Source organism: Morus notabilis, unplaced genomic scaffold (assembly GCF_000414095.1).
Source record: "Morus notabilis unplaced genomic scaffold, ASM41409v2 Scaffold879, whole genome shotgun sequence".
NCBI lineage: Eukaryota > Viridiplantae > Streptophyta > Magnoliopsida > Rosales > Moraceae > Morus > Morus notabilis.
Genome location: NW_010366660.1, coordinates 179,166 through 194,784, shown reverse-complemented (window position 1 = coordinate 194,784; position 15,619 = coordinate 179,166). Strand labels below are relative to the sequence as shown.

Below are 15,619 nucleotides of genomic sequence, written 5' to 3'. Positions count from 1 at the left end.
CGCCTTCTCACTTTTTTTTAACACGCAGAGGGTTATTTCGGCCGGGTAGGGTTACACGGGGTTTTTAGAGCCTAGGCCCGCAACCCTACCCGCCCATCGCGGGTTGGGCTAATTATAAACCGAAAAAAACCCTATATTTTCAAGTAGGATAGGATCGAATAGGTCGAGTTAGTAGGGTTCGGGGTGATTCCTTACACCCCTAAAGTTAATTAATTCATTACTTATTCACCCCTTCATTTTGCTTAACAAAGGACGAAAACAACTAAAAGAAAAAAGAAAACAAAAACAACGAGCTAACCAGCAACAGCCCCATCATATGATTTTCGCATGTCATGATTAAAATTTTGAAATGTCTCATCATTTAAGCTTATGCAAAAATTTGTGTTCTGCTATTGTAATGAAAATAATTGTTGTTGATAAAACAAAAGTAGTACATTTATGACCATATAAACTACAATCAGAGCCAATATATAACATATTTTTTTCGTAAAATGAAAAAGGGTGTAAACAACATGATAAATCAATCAGGCAATAAATATAATTTTTCTAAAAGAATAATGATCTCAACACTATTTCATATTTCTGCAGAAAGAGTTCTAGAAAAAATACTAATTGACATTATATTTTCTAGGTCTCGTGCACAATATAACTAAAAACTTGTATTTTAAAGCTTAGTAATTTCTAGCATTACACGTAAGAATTTGAACAAAAAAATATACGATCTGATTTGCTTGCACTGCAAGTTGACCTGGCTTTGCAAATTATCAATTGGCTTCACTTTCAATATTTGCATCTTCCATAGCCTGGTTAAAAAAGAAAATTATAATTATAAAATGAGTTATTCAAAATTATATGAGATTCAACATAAATATTAAACAACGAACGTACTTGGATCTACGTCGGTGATGGCTCCCGTTTGTCCGAAATCACAATCATAGCCGTTCCTTCCCATGACCTGGTAGTACGTGTTCATGGCGTACGCAGCATGGGCTCTCACAGTATTGGGAGCAAAGCATGGCCCACCTTCTTGAATTGGCCCACAGTCTAAGCCCAGCCCACATATATAGTCAATGTTCCTCTGCAAGGCGTCGGAATCAACCCCTGTTTTGGGCAAACACCACTGCTTTTCACTCCCCTCGGCCAGTGGCATTGGACTCCACGGCTCCGTCGATAAACTTGGGCCTGGGCCTGGGCCTGGGCTTGGGCCTTGGATCGGGTTCACGGGCACGAAAGAACGAGCCTGTCATAAAGCCAAGGCGACAAACCAATCAAGTAATAAAGAAGAGAATACTCCCGCGGGAGAATATCTCTACTCGTAGCGTCATTTTTAACCGTCAGATAATAACATAATCAAACCGTATGTAAATCTAACGGTTGACTACTCATGTATTTATTTGTACCCTACCAAAGAATTCTTCTAATAAGAATTACGATGATTATTATCAAACATGTTTTAGGGTGGTTTTCGACGGCGGTGGATACCGTGGGCCGAAGGATGCCGACATCATAAACGGGCGTCATATCAGGCCGGAAAAGCCCAAAATTCCTCTCGCAAACCGGGCCGGGCTTGAGATCCTCATTGAATAGCGCGAAAATGTAGGTCTCAAAAGTCCGGTTTGGCATGAGCGGCGTGCCGGCGCCGGACGTCACGTGACGCACGAGGTTCCCATTATACTCGGCCGCGCTGGTGGTGTCCACGCCAACTTGGGCCTGGTCTCCATGAGAGGGCCAACCCGTTTCGGCTATCACAATATCAAGGTCCGCAAAGCCCAAACCATTCATAGCGGAGTAAACCGCGTCCAATTGGGCGTCCAACATGTTGGTGTACTTGAGCTCGGTGTTGTCATCAAACACGCCCGGGTTGGGCCGAAAGAGCGCGTAGTCGAGGGTCTCGGCGGAGCTGCCGAAGAACGGGTAAGGATTGACCATGAAAGGCGAGTTTGTGGCTCTGAGAAAGCCTAGCAAGGGCTTGAGAACATGGGTGTCGTAGCCTTGGCGGAACTTTCCGGTGGAAGGAGGGGTTGAGGAGGACAAGATGCCGAGAGAGTGTGGGGTGGTCAGCTTGATGCGGCGGTCGAGGCCGAGGTCGACGAGGGAGGCCTGGAGGGCCTGGAGGGCGGGGACGAGGGAGGCGATGAGGAGCTTGTTGGCGGTGGAGAGGACTTCGTTGCCGACGAGGATGCGGACGATGTTGGTGGCGGGGACGTGGGGCTGGACGTTGGTTTTGAGCCATTCGTGGGCGGCGGGGAGCTTGGTGAGGCGCGGGATTTGGTCGTTGGGAACGGTGACGGTGACGGTGATGCCCGTGTGGGCGAAGGCCCGGAGAATGTCGGGGTCGGCGTCGAAGAGCCGGACGCGGTTGATGGTGGTGGATTCTACGAGGAAGTGCGCAACTTCCGACGGCGGTGGGAGGTTGTCCGCCACTGTTCCGTAGTTCACTCCAATCGCTCCATGTCCTCCTACAAAAGAAGAAAAAAATTAAAAAAATTGCACAAGACACTTAAGACATTGCGTGTTAATTTCTATACATACTAAAATTTTGTTTGAAAATTTGAGATAATTAGAGTAAGTTATGATCCGTCGGATTTTTACTAATGTGATTATTTAATTACAATATAAACATTTTTTTTTTTTTTAGTACAATGCAAACTTGAGTTTGCACCCTCTCAAAATTGTCATAACTCCACCTTAATCCGGTGATCATTTACGTATGAATAAGTTAATTGAGTAATATGGATATAGGTGTTTCATTTTAGAGTATTTGTATAGTCTACATAACCATTTTGTCCATAATTGAATTTGACTAACCAATAATGTCACAATCTCATTTCTTAAATGCATGCATCTCAAGTATGATTTTTGAAATGCATAATTACATATGTATACATACACACACACACATATATATATATAGACACTAGATATATTCTTTGAAATATGCATGAAATTAAGGAGGATTGAATAGTGTACGCACTACATGAGTACCTTGGAGGAAGGTGGAGATGACAAGGAGAGAAAGAGAGGCTGCAAAATAGGCAAAATTAGCGGGAATTAGAGGAGGAGTAGTCGTTGCCATAACTGTGTTGGAAGGTGTGACGGTGGTGAAAAATGTTAGAATTCGATGCTAGAAGGCACGTAGACATTGTTGAAGAAGAAGTAAGCGAGAGATGCTTTGCTTTGGGATTGGGAGATTATGATATCTTGCTGCCAAGGGTCAGGAGTACATTGTTTTTGAGAGCTTTAGTTTCTGTGCTTGCCTTTTTCAGGTGGGTGACTTAGGAGACGTTTAATTCATGGATTAGAATCATGAGATTAAAATTATTTTTGATTTACGTGTATTTTTATGAGAAAAAATACTGTAGCGAACAACGAATCATAATTCGAATTGGGGTACGAATCCCCTAACCAAATAATCCCTTAGAATTGTAGTACTACTTCGGCTTTTTCTTTGAATATGTTCCATCTTTTTTGTCTTCCCTTGGGGGAAAAAAAAGCACTATTGGTTGTCGTGATTTGGGATCTAATTAAAAGTGTCGAATTCCACAGAATTTTGATGCACCCCATTGAAAGCAACGCATGTTGGCCATGTATGTATGAATTAGAAGTTAGTTTGGTGACTGCTATAGGGAGAAATTGCCCTTTATGGGGCTGAACCAAGCCGTTACTCTTGCTTTGGTTCGTGGGAAGAAATAATTCTTTCTTACCACAAAGGGAAGGTATATATGTATCATAGAAATTAGAAAAATTATGGCCGTGTTTGGAATTGATTCCATTTTTATTTTTTACGTTTTTCAAAAAAGAAAAAATAAAAGCGCAATAAAGATAAAAAATGGAAATGAAAACGATTTTTTAGTTTAGTATAAAATAAGAGAGAAATGAAAAACGACTTTTAGTCGTTTTTCATTTTTTATTTTCGTTTTCTCCTCTCTCGAGCAAAGAGAGAGAAAGAGAGACATAATTAATGGATTTTTTTACACTGAAAATAATATCTTGATAAAACTACCAAACACGTTTTCAAAAATGATTTATGTCTGAGATTGAAAACGTTTTCATTTTTATTGTCATATAAAAAATAAAATCATTTTGGATTGAGTTCCAAACGCGCCCTATAAGTGCTTGTAATCTCTTAACTTTATTCAAATTATGATAATCTTTTATTTTTTAAATTGTTATAGCCTGTTAATGTAGACTCATATGATGATTAAGAAAAAGGAATAAATAAAGTACCCCTCAAGATTATGATAATGTTCTATTTAAAATCCCCCTAGTTGAAGGTCCGACATCTTTCTAGTTTTTTTAATCATGTAGTATTAGAGAAAAGCTTTCTATGAGGAGGTACATCACTAAATTATTTGTTCGATATCACATCAAATAAAAAAAAATATAAAATTGAGTGGATATTTCTTTAGATATTTTGTTCATAAAACACAAAATCATGTGTCACATGACCAAGGACATTCCTTAATTTATCCAAGTAGTACATGACCAAAAACCCTCCATTTATCTCTATCCTACATCTTTTTTTTACATGGACCTTAGCTTGCCAAATCCAATGGAATATGATTAGCATTTAGATGGCCGGAGTTATGACCAGCTTTATCTAATACTAATTATCAAAAAAAGTAGTGGGTTTTTTTTTTTTTTTTTTTTTTTTTTTTTTTTTTTTTTTACTTTAAAGAAGTGGAGTAGGGATTAGCCTTTGCATTTATTGGCATTTGTTGAGATTTAATTCAACCAGACATAAAACCTACTTGAGTTCTTGTTATAATTTCATAGGATTTTGTACAGAGAGCTTTTACTAATTGTTGTAACAAATTAGTTTCACGCGCACTTCAATCGCCCAACAACTAATTATAAAAAAAACGCCTAACAAATAAATTAACGTAGAGTCCGTTTAGGTCGCTGGTTCGAGTTTTTAATTCGAGTTTATATGTGACTTTATGTGAGAGCTTTTTACTGTGGTAAAAAAGTTAAATGTGACTGTTTCTAAGAACTTTTTACTGTAACAAAACTCGAATTATAAACTCAAATCGGTAAAATGAACGGAGCCGCAGGCTTTTCATTTAGAAGTGGCTTAAGAAATATGCAGATTAACTTATAGTTTTTCACACGGAGATTAGATCGAGCATAGTCAATTCCAATGAGAGTCAGAACGTTGTTGGAATCAAATTTGACGATCTAGACTTAATCAAAAAGATGTCATATAAATCTTACTTTGTCATGCACTGCTCTTGCAAAATCTGCATCAATTTGTAATAGTCGCGTATAATTATGCCCCGTTCACTTCACCGATTCGAATTTAGAATTTGAATTTTGTTACAGTAAAAAGTTCTCGGAAACAATCACATCTAACTTTTCTCACATAAAATTACATCCCTTAGAGTACGTAAACAAGACCAAGACCCAAATAAACTATTGAAAGGTCATTCTCGTTCCTATACATGTACAATAAAATGAGTATATACGTACACCATACATTATAATATATTCACTGATCGATGTTGTTATAGTTTATAGACATTAAAAAAGAAAAAGAAAAAGAAAAAGTGTAATATATTCCCTTTCCTGACTCCTCAAACTGAGTATCAATGAATTAATATTTAGCCTTTTAGACCCTTGTGTATATACTAATTCTTATATACAAAGAATTTGATCCTTACAGATAACATTCTGCAACCCAGTATGATTGGTCAAAAACACCCAAAAATAAAAATTAAAAAGAAAAAACAAAACAAAAATAATTGAAGGGACTAATCACTGCTTAGGTAAAATTTTTAGACTATTTTCATCTTTGAATATATATATATATATATATATAAGTTTTCTGTTTTGATCTTTTAATTACCAGTACTTTAAGAAAGCAGCATAGAAAACAGAGTACATATTCAAGCTTTTAAGCTACGATTAGAGAAAGAGCAAGACTTATCTGGTTCACGAACTCGTGAAATTAGCATTCAATTAGCAACTGAGAGATGACATATTATAATGCCAAGAAAATCTCCAGCTTATAACATTGCTTGCTCAAATGAGCATCTCAGAAAACCAGCAGCAAATTAACTGATATTAATACGCGGATAGACTAATGCTACTGTTTCTGGAATACTCATTTGAGCAAGAAACATTACAAGTGGATATATTATTCACATCTCTCTCTCTCCTCTCTCTCTATCTCTTACTTTCTCTCTCTCTCTCTTACTTTCTCTCTCTAGCTATCTGAAGCCCTTCTCAACAAGAACCCTATCTGATAAAAAGAGTCCAAGAACAACCTAGCTAACATATAGAGGATGTGCGCACAAACACTTTGTCAAAATACCAAAAATGCCACTCTAGCTAGCGTGGTAGTACACTGGTAGTGCAGGAGTCGACAGTTCTATTTCTACCAGTTATTTCACAAAGCGGCGTCGTTCAGTGGGAGTTTAAAGGAGAATAGTACTGAAGGCCGGGAGAATGTGGTAATTTTGCATGCTTGCATTGCATGGTTGACGTTTGACAGTTGGTTCAGGTGAGACCGTTTCATGGAATGGCAGCTAAAGATGGTAGTTCTAGTTCATGAATCATCACCAACCACCAAACGTGCTATTTTGTTATGAACTATAAATACAAATATTAATCTTTGAATTTATAAGTCTGGGAGATGTTTATTTTCTGTATTCGTCTCTGATTCTGAATCATAATTCATGGTTCTCTATAGTATTTTTTTCTCACAAAAAACACACATAAAATGAGAATAATTCTGAATTATAATTATAAATTCATGAACCAAACATCCATTAATTATCAAAAAAATTCAGAATTATTTATAAACAGTATAATTCACGCATCATTATCATTATCATTCTACCACGTGATGAATGGCTTAAAATAGGACAAGTGGGCAATGAAATATTAGGCTAAAAAGTTCAAGCCCTAATTTGAACGGATGGAATCAGTCGTTGTCACTCATTAAAGAATTTATCTATTCAGTTTTCTTCTACGGCAAAAATATATGTTCTTTTTCTCTGATGATTGGTAGATTTAGAAAAAGAAATCATATATTCATTTTCGGGATGACTCAAAATTAAAGGGGTTTAAAAATTTTGTGTATATATGGTCCCGTTCATTTTGACAATTTGAGTTTAAAATTTGAGTTTTACTACAGTAAAAAGCTCTCAGAAACAGTCACATCTAACTTTTTACTACAGTAAAAAGTTCTTACATAAAATCACATCTTAATTCGTATTAAAAACTCAAATTAAACGAACTAAACGGTCCCATAATAAGTTAATCCAACTAGTTTTCAGTTATTGTATATACTGCACACATCTTTAGTCTGCAAGCTCTTAAATAAATTCACAAACACAGGAAGGCTAATTAAGTTCACAAACTAGGAATATTTGCAACAATATACTCGTTTCTGGGTATTATAGATGAGTCAAAATTAGGCTTTAATGCCACCAAAAGTAGTTGGTGACACTACAACAATTTATTTATTGCTCACTACTTTTTTATTGATTCTTTTTGGTGGTTGGACTTTTGTTGCTTAATATATTTGATGCACATGTGATTAATTCCTCCACATAACTATTTTAAATTAACTTGTGAGTAATCAGCTTAAGTTCTTTTGTTCTTCTTTTCACGTTGTTTAAGAAAAAGGGGTCCCACAACTCTACATTTTTAAAGGAATGAAATGTTTAGTTAAGCATAATCATAAAAGACAAATTCCTATGGTTGTTGCAAATAAAGTGAATGATACACCCGACCCAACTTAAGAAAACATCTGAAAAAGGAGGAAACAATAATAGAATCCAAATCAACAACAGATTAGGCTTGGTCTGTTTGGTGTTGGTGTATGGTGGGCACATATACATATTATATATGCTCGTGACTGGCATAGCTGAAAAGGGACTAAAATCTAAATATTAAGGCCTCCTTCACTTCGCGGATTCGAGTTTTCAATTCAAGCTGAGATGTGATATTTTCTGATAGTTTTTTAGAACTTTTTACTGTAAAAACTTAAAACTGAAAACTCGAATCGGTAAAATAAATGAGGCCTAAAATAATAAATACAAAATAGTGGGAAGTGCGCATCCGGGGAATCGAACCCCGGTCAGTACCGTGGGAGGGTACTATGATACCACTACACCAGATGCGCTTGATGGAAGTTATTTATATAAATTTATAATATAACTAAGACTTAATATATATTTGCTTTTTACTATTTCTAAATCCTTACCGGCTATATGTATATTTTTAAGCTTTATTTCCACATGCTACCTGAAGATCAATAAAACCTTAAAATACATTTTTAATTTGTTGCTTTTTCTCCCGTCTACCATCTATTATTATCCTTGATAATGGGGTCAGGAGCCTAAGGAAGCAAACAGTATTTCATGCCAAACCACAATGACAAAAAAATAAGGAACCAAAAAGAAAAGGGAATCTATATAGATCATAAAATGGCAAATAAAAGTCATATCTATTTTGTCATTCAAATTAACAAAGACACATGACAGAGATTCAACAAGACAGTGAACCAAACACAAATTGGTGCTTTACAATATGGATAATACATCATTGTACAAGATAGCAGCCTCCAATTAATTTAATGAATAGCAGCCTCGTCCATTTATTTTGAACGCTTTGACAAGATAATGATCATCGGCATCCGAGTTCAACTCTTCCGTCGGGGCTAATGGTTTTATTTGTGCAAAGCTTCTGAAGATCAACATATCTTATAATTGTATCCTCAAAGACACTACAACAATAGAGGCCATTTGCGACGACATTTTTTACAACGACATTTGTCGTTGCAAAAAATACAATATTTGTGACGACACGTCGTCGCAATTACTCCCCGTTAAATAAAATAACAATGTCGTCGCTAATAATTTTGAAGCGCAAATTTCAATGGTACGGATTTTTGCTGCCAAGGTAATCTATTTTTTGCGACGACAAGTCATCGCAAATAATAAGATATTTGCGACAACAAACGTCGTCGCAAATAATTTCATGTTATTTGCGACGATATTTTTTTTTGTCGTTGCAAATAATCTTTTTAAGGTTTCACCAAAAAGTAAACGCGGGAAAAATAATTATTTCCAACGACATTTTAAATTTATTTGCGACGATAAATGTCGTCGTAAATAATTTCATGTTATTTGCGACGACATTTTACGACGACATTTTCTCTTTGTCGTCGCAAATAATCTTTTTAAGATTTCACCAAAAACTAAACGTGAGAAAAATAATTATTTGTGACGACATTTAAATTTATTTGCGACGACAATGTCGTCGCAAATAATTCTGATCTAATATACCCTATCTTCTTCCTCTTCATTTTTCCCCGACGCTTTCTCTCTCTTTCCTGCTAAGTCTCTCTCTCTGCCTCTTCTTCCCCTAGCCGCCGCCGCCGCCACCGGCCCTCTTCTCTCTCTCTTCCCTTCTCTCTCCTCCTTTCTCTCTCTCTCTCTCTTCCCTTCTCTTTTCTTCCCCTCTCCGGCTGCCGCTGCCACTCCCGCCACCCCGCCCCACCACTCCTCTCTCCTCTTCTCTCTCTCTCTTCCCTTCTCTCCCTCTCTTCCCTTCTCTCTCTCTCTTCCCTTGCTCGCTGCAGCCACCGCCACCGCCGGCCGGATTCCGCCGCCGCCCCGCCGAATCGCCCATCGCCGCCTCACAGTTCGACGTTCACCGGTTTGTTTTACACACTTCGGTAACTTTTTTATTGTTTTTATGTGTTTTGTTGAGTTGTTTGTAAAAATGTCTAAATGAAGTTTCTAAACATTTACTATGAGGCTGAGTAAATATTAGTTTATGACGTTAATTTAGAATTATTTTTGAACTAGTGGTTAATTTATTAATTTACATTATTTGTTAACATAATTAGATTTATTGCCGAGGAATGAAATTTTTTTGTGTATTTAAATAAGTTTAATAAAATGTTAATTTTGGTCACGTTAAATTATGTTCGATGTTTCAATTTGATGTAGGCGTTTGATTTTTCGCCTTCGTCATTGTTTGTCCGGTTCTTCCGACGTAATCCCGCTATTTTCAGCCCTCGTTTAGTGGGTTTGAACTTTGTAAGTTTTTTTTTTATATTTATTGTACTTTTAGTTTAAAATTGTTGTAGTTTTTGGTTGTATGAATTCGGGATTATGATTTTGATATTTGAACTATGATTTTTTTATATTGTTGAAATTTAGTATATGTTTGTGATTCTTGTTCTGGGTGGCACATCTTGCAGTTATGGTGTGCTGAAATCTTTTAAAATTATTTTTCTGCAGGTTTAGATTTTTGGATCATAACAAACTTTAATGAATAAAATTTAATTGTATTAATAAAGAGTAAAATTAAAATTAATTAAACACATTAATAAATTGTTATGTCTGTTGTTATGTATAGTTGAAATGCCGATTGATAAAAATTGGATTTATTTGAGGAACCGATTGTCGAATCAATATTGGAATGGGTTATCTGTTTTTATTGAGGTCGTCAAAAATTATGAAACTTCAAGTGGCCATATCAGGTGAAGGTGTTAGAGTTGATGGCTAAATTGCAGCCCAACATCCAATTACCTACGATTGATCGTCCAGAACCAGTTGACCTAGACGCTCCTCTGCCTCCTTCAGATGATGACGGTCCTGATGATGATTCAGATGCTGGCGATGCTGCAAACTTAGACGATTAGTTCCGTTATATGTACTTTTTTATTTTTCACGTTATTTAGTCTTTTATATTTTTTTGAACATTATATATGCACTTCATGTAGTATTTATAATATATTTTATAAATTTATTTAAATTTACTGTTTTTAATATTAATTTATATTTCACTTTTAATGTATCTTAATAAATTCTATTCAGTAAAATAATAATGTTTAATTAAAAATATTAAAAATTAATTAATTGTCATTTTTAAAAAATTATAAAAAAAATTAATTTTAGTTTTTTGCGACGACTTTTTTAGACTTGTTGTCGCAAAAAAATAAGATTATTTGCGACGACAATTTGAAATGTCATTGCAAAAAATGGATCATATCACGAGAAATTTACAACGACGTATTAGCGACACTTGTCGTTGCAAATACATTTGCGACGATACTATGTCGTCACAAAAAACGTTTTTGCAACGAATTATTTACGCCGATAAATTTGCGACAACATGTTGTCACAAAAAACCTTATTTGCGACGACATGTGGGTTTTTGCGACGACTTTTTATCGTCGAAAAACTCCTTTTTCGTGTAGTGAACTGCATCATCAAATGTGGAGCCTGAATAATGATTGTACTGTGTTCTTGAACAAAGCTCCTTGGAGATCAGCTTTCTCAAAATTAACTTGATATATTTCCGCATTCGAGAAGTCCACACCTGCAAAAGATTTAGGGTCTCCATTATCTTATTAGACTCATTAAGATGATGTAATTTATTTTTGCTAGGATTTAATGTGTAATAATGTTCATATTCAAACAAAGAAAAAATATGGTAGATTCAAAAGGTACTTAAAGGATATATATATATAGGGCCCGTTTAGTTCGCTTATTCGAATTTTTAATTCGTGTTGAGATGTGATTTTATATGAGAGCTTTTTACTATAATAAAAAAGTTAAATGTAACTATTTTTTAGAGCTTTTTACTGTAACAAAACTCGAATCAGTAAAATGAACGAGGCCATAATATATCCTCAAAATCTTGCTTAATTTGCTTTGAATTGTTGTTGTGAATAGCTAACCTTTGCTAATGTCAAAAACTAGAGAACTCTATTTCAGATTTTCAAAGGAACATCCTTCTTTACCTCAAATCATGTCAACAAAACCAGATTGGTGATGATATTTTGGTATTTGGTAGCTTCCATAATCAACATAGTTGGAAATGTGACTTGGTCGCAGTACTTTATGTTTTCTTTTATAATCAACAAGGGGGAAAATGGAACACTCAATCATACAGGACACATAATGATTACTCTTGAAGCTAGTTCCAACAGCATAGGGAGACGTTTGGTTCATAAATTAGAATCATAAAATTAGAACTATTTTTGATTTACGTGTATTTTTTGTGAGAGAAAACACTGTAGCGAATTATGAACCATGATTCGAATCCCCCAACCAAATAAGCTCTTAGACATTACCACTTCCGTCATGTCTGCGCCGTTGAATTTCGCATCGGACATGAGTGCTGCAGCTAGAGATTTCCCCTTCAAGTTGGACTTCTCGTTTGTGTAATTACAGAAACGGAGATCAAGCGGCTTGTCGTACACGCCATTTGCTTGGCCTATAGTGTTGCCAACAAATGCGCGTTCGCATCGGTTTGGCTCGGTCGACAATGGAGGCAATCTCCGCATTGCAAAACAGAAATCCACCAATCACATTGGTAAAGTATCAAGACAACAATCATCAATCATCACATATAGAAGCATAACTTTTACGTGTAAAAAATAGAAGCAGACGTCAAAATCTAAAAGAGTTAGCCCTCGTTCGCTTCGTAGATTTGAGTTTTCAATTCGAGCTGAGATGTAATATTTTTTTAGAGTTTTTAACTATAACATGTGATATTTTTTAAGAACTTTTTAACTGGAGACTAGAAATTTAAAACTGAAAACTCAAATTAGTAAAATAAACGAGACTCTAATTTTTTAAAATATAACTATAATGAGAACTTTATGCTAGGTACGATGTTTCAAACCGTCACATATATCAAGTTTCGTATATTTTTTTATTCTAAGAAGATTTTGCTCGATACACTATCGACAAAGGATAATCTTCTATAGAAACCTCCGATCCAAAGTACTTCTTTACCATCTTACCAAAATATACTCGTTGGATTGACTTATGCACATGGTACTCTGACAATTCTAAAGGAATGAATTAACAAATTCGATGAATTGAGAAGTAAAGAAAAGCAAAAGAGGGTGCTTTAGAGAATGAGAAAATGTGCTTAAATTGCTCAGTAGGAGACATTGTTTTCCTTCAGTTCTGGACCATCCTTAGAAACTTCTCCAAATTACACAAGCATAAATTGCCACTATTAGTTTGCAAAACAATGAAATACACAGAACGAAGCTGATTGACACACCAAAAAACCTTCTAAACTTTCCATATTAATACCCAAATGAGGTTAAAACAAAATAAATCACAAAACTTTCAACTACTCTTTTAATTAGAATTTGCATTGCAATTATGCCCAAAAAAAGCCGAAAACTAATTGACCGACCTAAAACGAAAAACGGGTTTAATTTTCTGACGAAAAACTTGGAAGTTGGAAGGCTTAACAGAGCAAAAGACACGAGGCGGTGGATAGGACTCGACTGGTGGAAGAGTATGGGGTTTCGATGGGTTGACACGGAGACGAAAAACGTTCTGGTTAAGAGGAATTGAAGTTGTTGCTGCCATTTTTTTTTCCTTCTTTCTCATTTTTCTACGACTGATCAATTTGACTTTTCTTGTGTTTCACTTCTTCTTCACCAATGCTATAGAACACTAGCGGGCTAAGCACTAATATTATATAGAAGATGGGGTCTCACAGTGTAGAGCTTATAAGTGAGACTCATCTTTAGAGAAGTAAGAACGGGTTAGCCTGACTGGTTCTTAAGTTCATGCAGGGCACAAGCTAGGCCGGCCTAGCCCATGAATTTGTTCTGGTTAAGAGGAATTGAAGTTGTTGCTGCCATTTTTTTTTCCTTCTTTCTCATTTTTCTACGACTGATCAATTTGACTTTTCTTGTGTTTCACTTCTTCTTCACCAATGCTATAGAACACTAGCGGGCTAAGCACTAATATTATATAGAAGATGGGTCTCACAGTGTAGAGCTTATAAGTGAGACTCATCTTTAGAGAAGTAAGAACGGGTCAGCCTGACTGGTTCTTAAGTTCATGCAGGGCACAAGCTAGGCCGGCCTAGCCCATGAATTTTGTGGGCCGGATTGGGTTGGGTTAGGCTGGCCCATATAAGAATGACATCGGCCCAGCCTCCATCACGGGCTAATTTTATGTGGGTTAGGCTGAGCTGTGTTATGGGCATTGAATGGATTGGCTTACTCAAGACTCATCATGGGTTTAGATAGGTCAGTCCATCTAAGCATGTAATTTTTAATTTTTTAATTTTTTAATTTTTAAACAAGTTAATAAATATATAAGTTTGAATAGACCAGCATATCTAAATATGCAATTTTCAATTTTTTATTTTTAAATTTTTAAACAAGTTAACAAATATATAAATTTGAAGAGTTAATGGAAATATGAAAAGAAATATTTTATTTATGATTACCTCATTAAAATAAAAACCTTTCTAAGGAAAATTCAGTGAGACAAAACCTTGGTAAGGAAAAAAGAGTACAATCAGGATAATTATGCATAAGATGTTAACAAAATTACTAAAAAAAAACATGAAGATATTATGGGCTGGGTTGGGCCGGCCCATTATGGGCCTAGACGGGCCAGGCTGGGCTGGCCCATCATGGACATAGACGGGCTGGCCCAGCCCAGCTTGACTCATGATTTTTCATGATCCATACCGGGCCGGCCCATAGACTGATATATGTTAGCCCAGCCCAACCCACCCATATTTATGGGTTGAACCGTGCCTTAAACAGTGACGAATTTACCGTCTTAACCCATTACTGTGTTAGGATGGGCCTGAACCGGCCCACAGATACTAAAAAAAAACATGAAGATATTATGGGCTGGGTTGGGCCGGCCCATTATGGGCCTAGACGGGCCAGGCTGGGCTGGCCCATCATGGGCATAGACGGGCTGGCCCAGCCCAGCTTGACTCATGATTTTTCATGATCCATACCGGGCCGGCTCATAAACTGATATATGTTAGCCCAGCCCAACCCACCCATATTTATGGGTTGAACCGTATCTTAAACAGTGACGGATTTACCGTCTTAACCCATCACTATGTTAGGATGGGCCTGAGCCGACCCACAGATCCCGACTCATTGTTACAACTCTACCCATCTTCTATTAGATGGTAGTATTTTAATATTTTTCCTTCTTAGCCGTTGGTTGTTCACAACACGTGATGTGGCATGACACGTCAGATGTCTCTTTTTTAGGATGTTTGGATGTGGATGAGTGATAATCTTATCCTGGTTATGTCTAATGAAGGTTTTTCAATTCCCGGTTATGCCTTACGATTAGATATCTGATTGCAAATTAAAAAAAAAAAAAAAAACAATTTTATTAGTAAAATAATTTTTTATAATCTTTCTTTTTTTTTTCTTTTTTTTTTTTACAAAATAACTATGGAACAGCAAGAACGACCACTTTTTTTTAAAACAAAAAATAATAATAATAATAATAATAATAAAATGCTCAAAGTAGTTCGCGCCGCCATGGATGGGGTGGTTAGATTTTCGTTGTTGTTGTGGGGAGAGGAGCTTGGGTTCGTGCCGGCATGAAAAAGCAAGTGCTCTCTACCAATCTCTAATCTTAACTTCAAAAGTTGGTCTGTGGAACTCTCCTGCACTGAAAATCCCCCAAAAAAAAAAGCAAAATAAAATTTTAAAAAACAAACGAAAATGGAAAAGGAAAATAAAAGGCTTCTACGGATTAGAAACTAGGCATCAAACACGTCATGGCTCATGCCGGCTATGTACGTATATGTAGGTTCGATGGGTGTTGGCCCCGTTTTAATCTTCATAGTA

At 36.1% G+C, this 15,619-nt stretch overlaps 2 protein-coding genes and 1 non-coding gene across 3 annotated transcripts; all 3 read right to left on the bottom strand.

Annotated features, from left to right (window-relative positions):
* Positions 1-639: 639 nt before the first annotated feature.
* On the bottom strand, positions 640-3,105 carry LOC21395098 (glucan endo-1,3-beta-glucosidase). The gene is made up of 4 exons (XM_010110935.2): positions 2,986-3,105; positions 1,483-2,459; positions 889-1,240; positions 640-803 (listed from the first exon to the last, which is right to left on the bottom strand). The coding sequence occupies exons 1-4, from the start codon at positions 3,074-3,076 to the stop codon at positions 781-783; spliced, it is 1,443 nt and encodes a 480-aa protein (XP_010109237.2). The 5' UTR covers positions 3,077-3,105; the 3' UTR covers positions 640-780.
* A 4,955-nt stretch (positions 3,106-8,060) lies between these two features.
* On the bottom strand, positions 8,061-8,131 carry TRNAG-CCC. Its single transcript has one exon. It is a non-coding gene; the product is annotated as a tRNA-Gly (tRNA).
* Positions 8,132-8,634: 503 nt separating this feature from the next.
* On the bottom strand, positions 8,635-12,313 carry LOC21395097 (thylakoid lumenal 17.4 kDa protein, chloroplastic). The gene is given in 5 exon segments (XM_024174016.1): positions 8,635-8,734; positions 9,396-9,409; positions 11,227-11,259; positions 11,261-11,361; positions 12,079-12,313. Coding segments are annotated over 5 exon segments (483 nt in total).
* Between the last annotated feature and the right edge of the window lie 3,306 nt (positions 12,314-15,619).